The sequence below is a fragment of the Dictyostelium purpureum genome (genome assembly GCF_000190715.1).
Source record: "Dictyostelium purpureum unplaced genomic scaffold DICPUscaffold_531, whole genome shotgun sequence".
In the NCBI taxonomy this organism is placed as follows: Eukaryota; Evosea; class Eumycetozoa; order Dictyosteliales; family Dictyosteliaceae; genus Dictyostelium; species Dictyostelium purpureum.
In genome coordinates, this window is record NW_003519865.1 from 1 (window position 1) to 16331 (window position 16331).

General features: G+C 22.7%; 6 protein-coding genes across 6 annotated transcripts; all 6 read left to right on the plus strand.

Annotated features, from left to right (window-relative positions):
* Positions 1-403: 403 nt before the first annotated feature.
* Positions 404-2701, plus strand: DICPUDRAFT_96000 (uncharacterized protein; the record flags this gene model as incomplete). Its single annotated transcript, XM_003294228.1, has 4 exons — positions 404-1019; positions 1104-1813; positions 1888-2080; positions 2154-2701. 4 exons carry the CDS (start codon positions 404-406, stop codon positions 2594-2596), a joined length of 1962 nt encoding a protein of 653 aa, XP_003294276.1. The 3' UTR covers positions 2597-2701.
* A 243-nt stretch (positions 2702-2944) lies between these two features.
* Positions 2945-3760, plus strand: DICPUDRAFT_159252 (uncharacterized protein; the record flags this gene model as incomplete). The annotated part of the gene is made up of 1 exon (XM_003294229.1): positions 2945-3760. One exon carries the CDS (start codon positions 2945-2947, stop codon positions 3758-3760), a length of 816 nt encoding a protein of 271 aa, XP_003294277.1.
* Positions 3761-4006: 246 nt separating this feature from the next.
* DICPUDRAFT_84762 (uncharacterized protein) lies at positions 4007-4773 on the plus strand (the record flags this gene model as incomplete). The annotated part of the gene is made up of 2 exons (XM_003294230.1): positions 4007-4262; positions 4322-4773. The coding sequence occupies 2 exons, from the start codon at positions 4007-4009 to the stop codon at positions 4771-4773; spliced, it is 708 nt and encodes a 235-aa protein (XP_003294278.1).
* Positions 4774-5138: 365 nt separating this feature from the next.
* On the plus strand, positions 5139-7107 carry DICPUDRAFT_90599 (uncharacterized protein; the record flags this gene model as incomplete). The annotated part of the gene is made up of 5 exons (XM_003294231.1): positions 5139-5405; positions 5474-5990; positions 6060-6223; positions 6545-6548; positions 7082-7107. 5 exons carry the CDS (start codon positions 5139-5141, stop codon positions 7105-7107), a joined length of 978 nt encoding a protein of 325 aa, XP_003294279.1.
* A 376-nt stretch (positions 7108-7483) lies between these two features.
* DICPUDRAFT_84764 (uncharacterized protein) lies at positions 7484-8101 on the plus strand (the record flags this gene model as incomplete). The annotated part of the gene is made up of 1 exon (XM_003294232.1): positions 7484-8101. The coding sequence occupies one exon, from the start codon at positions 7484-7486 to the stop codon at positions 8099-8101; it is 618 nt and encodes a 205-aa protein (XP_003294280.1).
* Positions 8102-10587: 2486 nt separating this feature from the next.
* On the plus strand, positions 10588-11283 carry DICPUDRAFT_84765 (uncharacterized protein; the record flags this gene model as incomplete). The annotated part of the gene is made up of 1 exon (XM_003294233.1): positions 10588-11283. One exon carries the CDS (start codon positions 10588-10590, stop codon positions 11281-11283), a length of 696 nt encoding a protein of 231 aa, XP_003294281.1.
* Positions 11284-16331: the final 5048 nt, after the last annotated feature.

The following is a 16331-nucleotide window of genomic DNA, read 5'->3' on the forward strand; positions in this document are numbered from 1 at the left end:
TAATAATGCATAATAATAATAATAAAAAGAATAATAATAATAATAATAAAAATAATAATAATAAAAATAATAATAGTAATAATAATATTAATAACAAATAATAAAACATATTATTAAAATATTTTTTTTTTAAATTATATTTTTATTTTAAAATTTTTTCAAATATCACTTTTATTTTTTTTTTTTTCTTAAATATTTATTTTAATTATATATAAAATCAAATAGATAAACTTAAGATCAATACTAATTAATTAATTAAATTTAATTTAGATATAAATAATAATACTAAAAAAAGAATTTTTTTTTTATAATTAAAATAATACAACAAATAAATTATTAAATAATAGTTATTTTGTTTTTTTTTAAAAAAAAGAAAGAAAAAAAAAAAAAGAAAAATAAAGAGATGCAAAAAATTGTTAGTTTTTTAAAAAAGAAAAAAGGAGATACAACAAATTGGTCAAATTTTGATAGAGAGGATTCAGAAAATGATAGAATAAAAGTTATACCAAAAAAAGGATCAACTTTAGAAACTCAATATAATAGTACAAATTATCATCAAATACAAGGAAATGGTTCAAATAATAATAGTTATAATAATAAAAGCATTGGAGGTAGTGGTGGTAGTTCAGTCGCAAATCAAAATCAAAATCAGAATAAAAATAATGGAGAGGGCAGTCGTGGAATGGTGCATAGTCCAAGTAATAGTTCTATTAGCAGTTCAGGCAGTACAACAAGTAATTCGACAAATAATAAAGTTAAAAATAATAGCAGTCATAAAAAGAATAAAAATCAAACCCAATCACCAAATCAAAATGATGGAGCCGATTCAGATGATTTTATTCCAGGAGAAGTTAGATCAATTTCGAAGATTTTAGATTTCAGTAAATCTGAAAGAAAATGGTTGTCATCATTAAATATTCCTCAGGAGTTATTGGATCAAAATATTCATGTACTATTAAACGTTTTAAACTTTCTTTCAAGAAAAGAAGGTATTTTATATATTCAAGCTCAAAATAATCGTAATAAATATTTTTCATCAAATCATATTAATAATAGTAACTATAATGGTAGTAGTTATAGTTCAAATGTAAATAGTAGATCAGATAGTATAATCTCAAATAATAGTAGTAGTATAACACCATCAACAAGTTCATCAAATTTATATCAAAATCAACAACAACAACAAATTCATCAACAACAAATCCAACAACAGCAAATTCAACAACAACAACAACAACAACAACAACAAACTTTAAATACAATTAATGAAGATAATCAAAACTGTACATATAATCAACAACCAACATCAAATCAATCAACACCAATTTTAACAATCCAACCATCTCAACAATTAGTTAATAATCCACACAATAGTAGTAAATCAAATTTAAATAACTTATTAAACAGTAGCAGTGGCGGTACAATTAGTGTAGTTCAAGACGGTGCAATACCACCCCAGCCAATGAGAAGAAGTGATTATAACCGTATTTTTATAGAGCCAGGAAAATATTATGCTTTTCCAGAAGCCGAAAGCTATGCACTAGCAAGAGTAGTCATTGAAGAAGAAGATCCTTCAAAACTATTTAGAACTGGTGAAAATCCTGAAATTAAAGGTGCCTTTGGTACTGTGTATCAAGTTTTCTATGTAAATGGTCAGTATAATAATATAGATGTGGCTTTAAAAAAAATGGATCATAAATCGGAAAAAAGGAGAAGAAATAATTTAAATGAGATTTCAATTCTAAAATATTTAAAGCATCCAAACATTGCAACATATATAAATAGTTATGAAAAAAATGATGAAGAAATTTGGGTAAGTAGTTAATATTATTTTATTATTAATTATTTAACATTAATATTAATTTTTTATTTATTGTTATTACTTAGATGGTTATGGAGTATATGGATGGAGGAACAATTAAAGAAGCTGTATCCAACTTTTCATTTAACGAAAAATATGTAGCTTATATAACAAAAGAAATTTTACATTCACTAGAATATTTACATTCGATCAATATTGCACATAGAGATTTAAAAAGTTCAAACATTATGATTAATAGTAAAGCTGAAGTTAAATTAAGTATGTACAAAAACTTTATGATATATAGTATTCTATAAAATAATTATTAACTTTTCATTTACAACAACTATAGTCGATTTTGGGTTTGCAATTGATTTAACACACTTAAAACAAGATATTATGATGTGTGGTTCACCCTATTATATGTCACCAGAACAAATTCAAGATAAACCTCATGGATTAGCAGTTGATATTTGGAGTTTAGGTATTGTAGTAGCAGAAATGGTTAGAGGTTTCGTACCACATCGTAAATCAAAAATTAAAGCAATGTTTTTAGCAGGCACTGTTGGTATTAAGTTTTCCAAAGAAAAGAGATCTGCTTGTCATTGGTCTACCGAGTTATTTGACTTTTTAGATTGTTGCCTACAAATAGATCCATCCAAAAGATTAACCCCAACTCAATTACTTCAGCATCCTTTTATTGCCACTGCTGCAACAAAACAAGAAACTTTGGATTTATTACCACTCTTATTTATGTCAAAAACTTTATCAAAATTATCTAGAAATAACTATTAATAATAATAATATACATTAAAAAATTTTATATAATACCCTAATCCTAATAAAAAATATAACAACTAGTAAATAAAATCTAGAAATGAAGAAATAAGTTTCAAATTTAAAAATAAAAATTTAAAAAATATAGAATTACTTTTATAGTTTTTTTATAATTTTTTATAAAAATAGAATTAATATTTTATTACTGTTAATAATTTTAATAGATACTTCTTTTGTTTTTTTTTTTTATTTTTTTTTTATTAATTTTTTTAATTTTTAGTTTTTTTAATCTTTTTTTTTTTATTTTTTATTTTTTAATTTTTTTTTTAATTCATTTATTTAATTATTAAATTTTAAAGAGATAAAATGGATAATATTGGTGTACTCTCATTTATAAAAAATCATAGTTTTCAATTTACAAATAGTATTTTTTATGGATTATCTATCAGAACTAGAGTATCAAAAACAGATGAAAGCTCTTTTAATGTAGTAAAGAGAATGGTTTTAAATCCAGAGCAATCACAGAGATTTTTAATTGATCTTATCCAACATTATCTAGGTTCTTCAGCAATTAGTATTTGTATTTCGCCAGCTTTAGATTTAATTGAAAATAATACTCAATATATAATTTTTTCAAACATCAAATATTTGCTCGAAAACTTTTTTTTAAATTTATTTGCTTTAAAGTCAGAAAAAACATCTCCATTCTCAATTATAGAGTTAATTAAACAAAGACCAAAACAAATTTTAAGCAGCTTAGTTTATATACAATGTATTAACTATCTCGAAACCTATACTTATGACCTCTATTTTAACAAAGTTTCAAATTATTATATGAAATATTTTAAAGATTATACAAGAAGCCCACAACAAGAAAAAATATTACAAATAATCATTTTTATAATTTCAAATACAATAGCAGCTAGTACAATTCATGCAATTATTTCCTCTCCATTTAAAAATATTGTATCTAGTTATTATAGAAAATTAATTGACTCTTTTGAATCACCCAATGAAAAAGATAGTTTCTCCTTTGTTCAATTAAATCCCGTCAGTGCTGCTTTCCAACAAATTAAGAAAAAAGGTTTTATTGGAGCTTTTTATACAGGAGCACCATTAACATTTTCAGCTACTGCTTTTAGTATCTTATTTTGTCCAAACGAAATAATTGATCAAATGTAAATTTTTTTTTTTAACCATTATAATAAACTAAAAAAAGAATTATTCATTTTATTATAAATATCTTTTTAAAAAAACGTGTTTAAATTACATACATAATCATTAATCATTGTAATAATTTTTTTTTAGAAATAATATTGAAAAAAAATATCTTTTTTATTTTAATCATTATTTTAAAAAAAAAAATATTTCAATTTTGAAAAAATATTTTTTTATTTTGATCATTATTTTATTTACAAATAAATAACAATGTCATTATTAAAATATGGTACAATTTTTACAGGAGTAGGTATTCAAAGTATTCAAGTTAAAGTCCAAACATCCAATGAAAATACACTTGGTATTATTCAAAAAATAATAAAAAATGAAAACTATAGAAATAATTTCTTTATTGGTATTATATCTTCATTTGGATCACTCATTGCAACTACCAATGTAAGAAATTTGGTTTTTAAATCCATTGACTTTTTTGTTAAAGATAATGAACCTTTGTTGCAACAAAGGAGTTTAATGATTCATTTTTTGATTTCATTTCTAAATTATTTTTTATTGAAAATGCTTCAGTGTTTTCAATTTTAGAAGATATAAAATCAAGACCAATCGAGTTTTTAATCTGTGTTTTATATTCATCAGGGGTTCGTTTAATTCAAATTAAAACAAATACTTTAATTCAAAATGCAATATTAGGATACTATATGGAAAACTATAAATATATTAAACAATTCTCCACTACCAAAAAATATATTATCAAAGCACTTTATTATATTCTTTCAAAGCCATTGGTCTCATGTCTACTTATAGCTTTTTTAAATGTACCATTTAAAAACATTTCAGCTCAATACTGTAAAAAATTCTTAGAGTCATCTAAAAATGAAATTACCCTAATTAAATCAAATCCTATCTCCATAACTATTCAACTTTTAAAAGAAAAAGGATTTATTGGTGCTTTTTATACCGGTATGGTTCATAATTATTTATTTAATCTTTCAGGTTTATTAAATAAATTCACAAAATAAAAAAATAAATAAATTTAAAATTTTTTTTTTTCCCACATCATTTAAATGTTTACACTAATTTCTTGAAACTGTTAACAAAACAAAACAAACAGTGCCACAATGATCGGACTTTTCTGTTGTTTAATCCCCCTATGTATTGAAAATATTATTTACCAAAGTAAAATAATTAAAAAAAAATAAAATTTAAAAAAAAATAAAATAAAATTTTTTTTTAAATTAAAAATTATTTTTTATTTTTTTTTATTTTTAATTTCAACAAACAAATAAATAAATAACATTACATTTTTTATTTTATATTTATATTTTATTTCATCTATATTTATTAATAGGTTATAAACTATTTTAAATAAATTTTAAAAAAAAACATGTTTCGGGGAATGTATAAATCAACATTGCCACCAGTGGATCCAAATTCATTAAGTGCTCATCCAAATTTAGCAGATCAATTATCAGATAAAGACTACTATAGTGTAGAATGGAATCAATATTTCGATAAATGTAGAGATATTAAATTACCAAATACTGAAAATACCTTTAGAATTTATGAATGTAATGACCATGTAGATGATGGAAACTTATTTGTATTTTTACATGGAGGTGGCTACACCTCTTTATCTTGGAGTTTAGTTGTTGTAGGTTTATAAATGTGTATAGTATATGGGATTTAAATATTCTAATATTGTTTCTTTTTTTAAAAAAGGATAAAATTAGAAAGCAGTTTGATAATGTTAGATTAATGTGCTATGATTGCAGAGGACATGGGGAAACTAAAACAAGCAACGATTTAGATTTATCAATAGGAACACTAGTGGATGATTGTTCATCATTAATAAACCACTACCAAGAGGAAATTGCATTAAAATCAAACGATCCAGAAAAGAACTTAAAGGTTATTATTGTAGGTCATTCAATGGGTGGCGCTGTAGCAATTAAAACATCTTCATCAGAAAAGGTTAAAAATTTAATGGGATTGGTAGTTATCGATGTAGTTGAAGGCACCGCTTTACAAGCTTTATCATCAATGAGATCAATTTTAGCAAAAAGACCAAAGCATTTCGAATCTGTTAAAGATGCTATTAAATGGTCTATTTCAACAGGCACAATAAAAAATATTGAATCTGCAAGAGTTAGCGTACCCTCTCAAATTAAACTAAGCAAAGAAGATAACAAATATCATTGGATTGCACAATTAGAAAAAACTGATATATATTGGAATGGTAATTGAAAAAAAAAAAAATTAATATTGTTATTTTACTAACTGTTGTCTTTTTCATAACTACCTATAGATTGGTTTTTAGGTTTATCTAAAGAATTTTTATCTAACAAAGTGATCAAACTATTGATTTTAGCTGGCACAGATAGATTAGACAGAGAATTAACAATTGCCCAAATGCAAGGAAAGTTTCAATTGATACTATTACCATTATGTGGCCATGTTATTCAAGAAGATGTAATATTTAATACTTTTTTTTTTTTATAAATATTTTTTATTAATATTTTATAAATAATTTTAACTATATAGGATCCCAAGTCAACATCCGATACTTTAATAGAATTTATTAAAAGACTAAGATAATAAAAAATAAAATAAAATAAAATAAAATAAAATAAAATAAAATAAATATGTATTTTAATTATGTTAAAAATTAAAGATTTTAAATTTTCTATTAAAGATTAAAAGAAAAAGGATTTTTTTAAAGTTATTGTACAATTCAAAGATAAAAAAGATACTTTACAAAATATATAAAAGTGATGTTTTTTAAAAAAAAAGAATCGTAAATATATAATTATAAAGAATTTTTTTTTTAATATTTTTTTTTATCATTCATGGGCAAGAAAACTGATGGTTTCTTCTATTTTATGATTGGAAATTTACCACCAGGAGAAAAGGTCACCATTTGACTCACCATTGCTTCTGAAATTGGTTGCCATTTAAATAACTTACTACTGCTTACATCGCTTAATGTTCCCATTAAACAAATTTAAATTCAATTACAATTTAAATTTTTCTTTATCATTTCCAATAGATATTGTAATCGACAGTTATAAACCATCTATTATATACTCTGAATGTAAAAAGCCAATGTTCAATTCCCTTCAAAAGGTGTCCCAATGAATGTCGTTGTAATTATCGAGCCAGAAACTCCGGATAAGCCCCAATCATTAGAAGAGAACGATCAAAAAGAAAAAACCTGTGCTTTAGCATTAAACTTTTACCTAGTTTTTATAATGCTTGTTTAGAAGATATAAGTCAAAAATAGCCTATATCGATAATAATGGAGCACATTATGGAGGTACCGTATTACAGTGCCCGGAATAAATATTAGAGTTTGAAAATTATCATGATCTCCATTTTTAACGATTATCATTTTCGTCTTCATTATCCTTTTTTTCTATTTTTTTTTTAAAAGTTTTATTTTATTTTTTTTATTTTTTTTAAAATTATTATTAGGATCCTTATAATTATAATTTATTATACGCGGTTTTTTTTTTATCAAATGCGAAACAATTATATCTGTAAAAGAAATAAATTATATCATAATTTAATTAAATTATTTTTTAAATAAAAAAAAATAAAAAAAATACAAGTTTCCAACCAATGGCAAGAATACACTGGAAGCAATAAAAGAAATCATAGTATCATTAATATTAATAGGTAGAAGGTCATTATTATTTAATTAATGATAATATTTTTTTTATTTTTTTAATCATGGATGGTTACGATGTCAGCAATTATGTTTACACAATGTTACAAAGATACCAAATCAGTGAAGAACAAAGTAAAGATCAAATTCACTTTTTTCAATCAAAAGATCCATCATATGATCATACTCATCATCAACCAGGCAGAAAATTGCTCAACCAGTCTGAGCATACTGAATCATTCAGAGTATTTTTTGATCTTACACATATTTGCAAAAACCTCAGAAATAATTTAATTGCTCATACCCCTATTCAAATATCATCTAATTCAAAAGAATTTTTAGATATGAAGCTAATATTAAAGTTATTTCAAGAACGTGATATTTCAATTTTAATTCCAAATGATTTCCATCCTAGTGACAAGATGGCCCTTGATCCAGTAAAAAGATTATTTAGTGAAAAAACAACCGATACGCTTTCGTCCATCATTTGTGATTTTGAAACTAGTATTAGAGATAATTCAATCGATCCAAATCAAAGTAACCAACTTAAAGAACAAATTGTAAAAATTAAAAACATCATTACATATTTAATCAATCTACGTATTATTTATCGTATTTCAACTGCATCAGTATTGGTAGATATGAAGCAATCATTGGAACAATTTGGTAGTGGTTTCAGATAAAAAAAAGGAATCATATTCGTTGGATAATCTAGCAACTTTTTTTAAAATCAACACCGATGGTATCAATCGTCATAGCTCAAGTGGTGATGTTTTACTTTTATTTGAAATTCTTTCAATTTATAAAGATCCAAACAATTTTTTAAAATTCCTTTTCAATTGTTTGGAAACAAATAAAAAAAAACTTTATGGTTTATATTGTTCATTGGCCACAAAACTTGGTTTATTAGCTGATGATGAAGTTTTAGAAAAGAAAATCAAATCTTTCAAAACCCCAATCCTAAACTCGGTTATTCAAACATTTAAAATAGATATTTTGCCAAACAAAAATGATAACAACAAAAGGATATTGAAAGATGATTTGATAGCATCAATTGTTGTTCACTTGTTAAACAATGAAAAAGATAAAGAGGATAAAATCTTTAAAGAGATGGAGAGACAGAAAAAAAACCAATAATAATTATCATCACCTGCCCCATCTACACAATTTAAACCAGCAACCGTTAAACCATCAGCTAAACCAGCTCCACCTCCAAGCTATATTTAATGTCGCAATGCCAACATCAGATTTTTGTATTGTTGAAAGGGTAAGTCAAAAATTCGTGGTTAGCAATTAAGAATGGCGCAAAGGTTAACACGACTTTTATTAATTTATTTTTAAAAGAATAATTTTTATTTTTTTTGGTAATTTTTGTTATTTAATTTTTATTTGTAATTCATCGATAAAGTACTGTAGCTTTCCAGGTGTATCGGTATTTTCACTCTAAATATATCTGAATTCCATATCTTGCCAAACTTCTCTAGCCTGTTCACTATCTTCATTGTGTGGTGTCGCTGACTAGCTGGATCTTGATATTGAAGTTTCTTATATATTCTATTAATATTTTTGAATTCTCTTTCCCATGCTGCTGCGCAGATTAACTTGAATCTCTTGAGTACTCTTTCATATGTTAAATCGTAGGCAAATGTTCATGATTTTTCTTGTTTCTTCTGTACCATATTTGTTCGAAAATCGTTGCTATTAAATTTGCTAGGAATGGTTTATCCAGTTTGGTAAGTAAAGTAGATCAAATAATACTACACCAAATTCATCACCAGTTATAAATTCATCCACCAATAAATACTCAATACAACTACCACCAATAAAATGCTCAATGCAACAATTTTTTAGTTTAAAGATAATTTTCACGCAACAACAAAATTTTATTTTTTTTTAATTTTTTTTTAATTTTTTTTAACTACAGACACCCCCTTGATTTAAATTAAAAATATTTATTTTTTCCTTTCAATAACCTTTACAAAACCATATTAATAAGTGAAATATTATGGTGCAATCAAAAATGGAATGATTAAATTCCAATAAAATTCACTTAAATTTTAAAATTTTAAAATTTTTTTTCATATGAAAATTTATAGGTTTTTTTTTATTTTTCTATAGCTTCATTGGTAGTATTCTAAAGTTATTTGTGTATCGTTTTCTATAGCTTCATTGGCAGTATTCTAAAGTTATTTGTGTATCGTTTTGTATAATTCCAAGATATGGTTTAGATTATAATCCATTTAATAAATGAAAAAATAAATTGGACCATAATAAAGAAAATTTCCCCAAAATATTTCATTAACCCCACCCTTTCTAAACTTGTCTTGATACGTGATTCTAGTAAAACATTGTAAGCCCAAGAAGACCTTCCATGGTTACTAATAAATTGTTGGAAATTTACTTCATCCATAAATATATGATTTTTCCATAGTTCCACAATAAAATTTAAATGCATAAAAAATCTTTTTCTTTTATTATGTCAATGGAGGTTTCATAACTTTCTTTTTATATATTATGTTATATCTCATTAATATCATTCTTACTGATTTGTTTGATATTGTTCCATCCATTTAGTTCATACCAATATATACTTTATTTTATTTTGGTATTTACTATTTAAAAAATTGAAACATTAAACACGTTCATCACCTTTGTCAAACTTTTTTTCTCCCAGGACGTTGACGGTCATTGATTGTGCCTGTTTATTCTACTCTTTCTAATGTTTTTGCTACTGTTGATTTATGCACTCCCAATTTTTTTGAAATTTGAGTTCGACTTGTGACCTCTGTTTTTATATATTAATATTGAGTATATAACATCATTTTGTTTATTTACTTTATATTATTTAAATTTATTGTAACACTTAATTATTAAATTAATGGTAAATTTCTTTTTTATTTTTTTTAAATTATTTTTTTTATTTATTTTTTTATTTTAACAAAAATTTAAATAAAATAAATCAAAAAAACCAAAAATTATTAGAAGAGATATTTATTTTTTACATAGGTTGGTAAATTTTGTGTAAATCTTTGGATTTTATTTTTTTAAAATTTTTTTATTTTTTTTAATTTTTAATAATTCTTGGTTTTTTTGATTTATTTTATTTAAATTTTTGTTAAAATAAAAATTTTTATTATAACTTTCAAAATTTTTTTCAAATTGAAGACAAATGAATATTGATGTTGATGACTATTTTAAATTAACAGGAGGGAGAGCATTTAATAAAGGACAGGACGAAGAAGAGTGGGTTTTGAACAGCAATGTAATTAGGGGTAACAGTAAAGGTGAACATTATATTGAGCTTCAATATATTGTTTATGCTCACCACCGAGCTGTTTCAAGTTCTGAAAGTGAAGTATCTTTTAAAAATGGTGTGGAATCTCTTTTAAAAATTGGAAAATTATTCAACGAAACCTTTCCAGGAACAATTCCAGAAGAAACAAACAAACAAAAAAGTAATATAGTTGATCATATAATTAAAAATTTATGGCCTGATAAATTAAACGATGAAAATTTTGTTACAAACATAAATTTATTGGCCAAAAAAATAAAATCAAAAAATCATTTTCCTGCTCTCAAATACATGTATACTAATTTAAATCATGGCCAAAAAATGTTGGATCGAATGGTTTTAACGGAGGAAGAATTCAATGAAAAATACCCGGGAAGAGGTATGAATGCCGATATCCCTAAAGATTACGATACCTACATTCAATATATGATTGAAAATTTTGGTGAATGGGTTAATAAATTCGTGGAATATATAAAGAATTACCTCGATATCATTAAAAAAATTGCTGATGCCTATGTTAAAATAAGTATATATATAAAACTAAAACAATCATTGAAAAAGATATCACAGTAACAGAAATGGGAGAGAATTAAAAATAAAACCTGGGGAATATTTTAGCATAGTTATTTCATTTTCATTCAAAAAAATATCGAAAATAATAAATATAAAAACACTTAGGGTTTTATTTAAAAACAAATTCTTTTATTTACTCCTATAGGAGAAACTTTTATAATTTATATTATTTTACTTTTTTTTTTTTTTATTTTTTTATTTTTTTTTTTTTTTTTAATATTGCTTTTTTATTTTTTTTATTTGCAGTTTATTTTCTTTTTTTATAATTTATTTACTTCTGATATCTTTATTTTTTTATTTGCATTTGCACATTTTCCAATTTTTCAGAAAAAATTTTATCTGAATGCCTTTCCGTTTATTTAGTTTTTAAAAAAATAATTATTTAAATTCAGGGGGTGTTTCGACAACAAATATCATTGGATTTCACAATTAGAAAAAACTGATATATTGGAATGGTTGAAAAAAAAAAAAAATATTGTTATTTTACTAACTATTGTCTTTTTCATAACTACCTATAGATTGGTTTTTAGGTTTAACTATATAGGATCCCAAGTCAACATCCGATACTTTAATAGAATTTATTAAAAGACTAAGATAATAAAAAATAAAATAAAATAAAATAAAATAAAATAAAATAAAATAAAATAAATATGTATTTTAATTATGTTAAAAATTAAAGATTTTAAATTTTCTATTAAAGATTAAAAGAAAAAGGATGTTTTTAAAATTACAAACATAAAGTTTAAATAAAATATGATCGAAAAAATTAATAGCAGAACAACATTTAAATAACAATTTATAAAATATTTCATTAAACCTTTGTGTATGTTCTTGCTCTTTGATCAGTTTGTTGTGGATTGATAACCATTTTTTTTTGAATCTTTTAAATTATGGCAAAAATTGCACGTTATCATCTGAATTAATACATAGTATTTGATATTTTTTAATTATTAATAGTATTTGATATATTTTGAATGATACACAATAATTGATATATTTTAATGGTCCAACAAAATACTTACCTTATAATCTTTTACAATAAATCTTGGTATTATTGAATGATCCAATTGTATATTCTTGAATGTGTATAATGGTATCAAAATAAATAAAAAAAAATTATAGTTGAATTTAATAATTAAATAGCTGAAATCCTTAATACTTTTAATGCTAAATAATCCTTGAAATGTTTTGATAGTATATATATTAATCCTTGATATAATTTAATGCTAAATAATCATATTAATGATAAATAATCCTTGATATGTTTTAATGCTAAATAATCCTTGATATATTTTAATGATATATAATTGTTGATATTTGTATATGCTAAATAATCCTTGATATTTTTAATTATCCATATTTGATATATTTTGAATGTTACAATAATTATGAAAAGAGTGAAAAAATAAAACAAATGAAAAGAGTGAGTAAAAAAAAAAAACAAATAAATCTAATGAAAAGAGTGAGAAAAAAATACATATACAAATATATTGAAAAGAGTGACTTGATTTGTTTAAATGCTAAATAATGCTTGATATATTTGAATGATACACAATATTTGGTGTTTTTATATGCTCAATAATACTTGATAATTTTAATTATCCATAATATTTGATATATTTTAGTTACACAATAAATGATATTTAAATGATCCAATAAAATATTAGAGCCGAATGGTTAATTATGTATCCCACCACGCAGAATACATAATTAACCACCATATTGACAATTTAATGAAATGAGTGAAAAAAAAACAAATAAATGTAATGGGTGAATAAGAAAACAAACAAATAAATGCAATGGAAATTTGACTTGAAAAAGCTATAATTTTTTTAATGCACTTGTTTCTTGTTGATGCTGCTAAATAGTCGTTGATATATTTGGATGTTACACAATAGTAGATATTTTTATTTTTATTTTTATCTATATTTATATTCTATTCTTTCAAATTTGATTTCTATACTTGATATTTTTGTGTGATCCATATTACTTGATATTTTTTAAATGCTACATAATATTTGATATTTTTTATGATCCAAAATACCTTTTAATTAATTATCCATAATACTTACCAATAATCATAACAATCAATAAAAAAACAAAAGATAATTGATTGAAAACTTAATTGAATGATAAATAATACTTGATATTTTTTAATGATAAATAATACCTGATATTATTAATGATAAATAAATATTTGATATTTAAAATTCTAAATAATACTCGATATTTTTGTATCATTCATATAACTTGGTAATTTAAATGCAAAATAATACTTGATATTTTTGTGTGATCCATTTTATTTGATATTTTTTAAAAGCTAAAAAATATCTGATTTTTTGTATGACCCATATTATTTGATATTTTTTAATACTTATATACTTGATATTTTGCATGATCCATAATACATTACTTGATATATTTAATGATCCATAATACTTATCTTATAATCAAATCATCCAATTAAAAACAAATAGTTGATCGAAAACTTGAGTGAATATTACACAATATTTGATATTTTTAAATAATAAATCATTCATGATATTTTTCAATGCTAATAAAACTTAATATGTTTAAAAGATAAATAATTCTTGATATTTTTAAATTCTAAATAAGACTTGATATGTTATATGATAAATAATACTTGATATTTTAAATGCTAAATATTACTTGATATATTTTAAATGGTAAATAATACTTGATATTTTTGTATGATCCATAATACATGATATTTTTATGCTAAATAATAGTTTTGATATTTGTATGATCTATAATACTTGTTATTTTTTAATGATTTTCCAAAATATTTAATTTTTTTTTTTAATATCACACACGATAGTTTTAATGCTAAAAAATCCTCGATATGTTTTGATAATATTTTTAATTATTTTTTATTTTTTATACTATTGGCCTCTTTGTAAAGAGTGTTTCCAGCTCTACCACGGGGAGGTTAGTATTAGAGCTGAATGGTTAATTATGTATCCACCACGCAGAATACATAATTAACCACCATATTGATAATAGAGTGAAGTGAAGTGTGAAGTGTGTTGTGTGAATTTTTTTTGTATATTTGTGGTTAATTATGTATCCCACCACGAAGAATACATAATTTACCATATTGATAATAAAGTGAAGTGAAGTTTTACTTATTTTGGAAAAATGTAGATCTGCTACAATCAAAATTGGTAATCATTTGAAACAGGGGAGGTTTTTTTTTTTCAAAATTTTTTATTTTTCAAATAAATTAAACACATCTTATTTTAAAGAAATCATTTTTCCATTTATATTATTTTATTATAATTCATTTTATAATGTTTTGTAGAAAAGGAATAAAGTAAGAATTAGGTAGTTCATTATATGATAATGAAATTGATAGCTGAATGAAAAAATATTAAAAAAAAAAAAAAAAAATTAATTACAATTTTAATTTTTTTTAAATTTAATTTTTTAAAAATTTTTTTATTTTTTTTTGATTGCAGCGCTTTTTTTTATTTTTTTTTTTAAATTTCGAATTTTATTAATTATAATATTTTTATTTTCCTTTTCAAAAACCTTCACAAAACCATATTGATAAATCTAATACTATGGTGCTATTTTTCACTTGTGTTGATGCTTATATTAGCACCTCTTTATTTCGTAAATCACAATTAATCTAAAAATATAATATAATATTATTTTAATTGATATATGCTGAAATATGACAGTAAGGTGAACATTATATTTAGCTTCGATATGTGTTTATTCTCACCACCGAGGGGTTACAAATTCCCAAACTGAAGTATCTTTTAAAAACAAATAAATAAATAAAATAATTAAAAACATTAAAATAATGTCCACACGATAAATATCACATTTATTACTGTAAAAAAAATTTTCAAATTTCCATTTTTAAAGATTTATGCCAAGATCTTCAACGTTAAATTATTTTAAAGATGCAAAACCAGGAAAATAATCATCGGCCTATTCATATATTTTGAAATGGAGCCAGATAAAGACAATGATCCAGACTTCTTGAATGATGTCGAGAGTAGTTGTAATATTAAAATAGATGGCAACAACAAACTAATTCATAAAATCCTATAGAATCAGAAGATTCAGAAGAATCAGAAGAATCAGAAGAGGAAGGATCAGAAGAAGAATCAGAAGATTAGTGACAGTGAAAAAAAAATTTAAATAAAAAATGTGATATATAAAAATTTTATGTTTGGATTTATTTGGTATTCCTTTTTTTATTTTGGTGTCTCATAGTTTTCACATAATTTTATTTATTTTTTTTATTTTATAGTTTAGATATCTTATTTTCAATATAAAAGTTCTAAATATTACAAAATATGGATTTGTACTGATGATATTCATTTTAGTTTTGAAAATATATGAAATAAGAATACAGCTGATATTATTAAAATAGTTAATATTGATATAAAAAACAAATATTTAAATTATTATTAATTTGGATTTACAAAAAATTAATAATATTTGGAAAAATAAATAAAATTTAAATTTGTAAAATTATAAAATTACTAAATTAAAAACAAATAAATTTAAAAATCGTATTTTAAAATACGATTATTTTATATTTGATTTAATTATATTAATATAACTTCAAGATTATTATAATAAATTGAAATTTTTAATTATAAAATGTAACCATGATTTATCATCATAATTCTTTTTTTTATAATCATACCAAAATTATTCTATATTTTAAAATAATATTAATTAATTTAATAATAAAAATAATAATATTTTGGGGTTTAGATTTTGTTTTTTTTTTTTTGCTAAAAAAGTCTATTTTCAGTATAATTATAACCAAAGATATGAGAATTGTTTATTGAAAACAAAAAATGCATATACTACAGTGTGTTGGTGTTTCTATAAATATCAAAAAAAATGTTTAACAAAAACAACAACAAAAAGAAACAACAAAAGAATCTCTATTTTTAAAGTCTATTTTTAATTTTCGTATTTAACAATTCAATTGATACTATTTATTATTTATTTTTTAAACCCCTTAAAAATGAAAAGTTTGGTAACTTATATTGAAATTA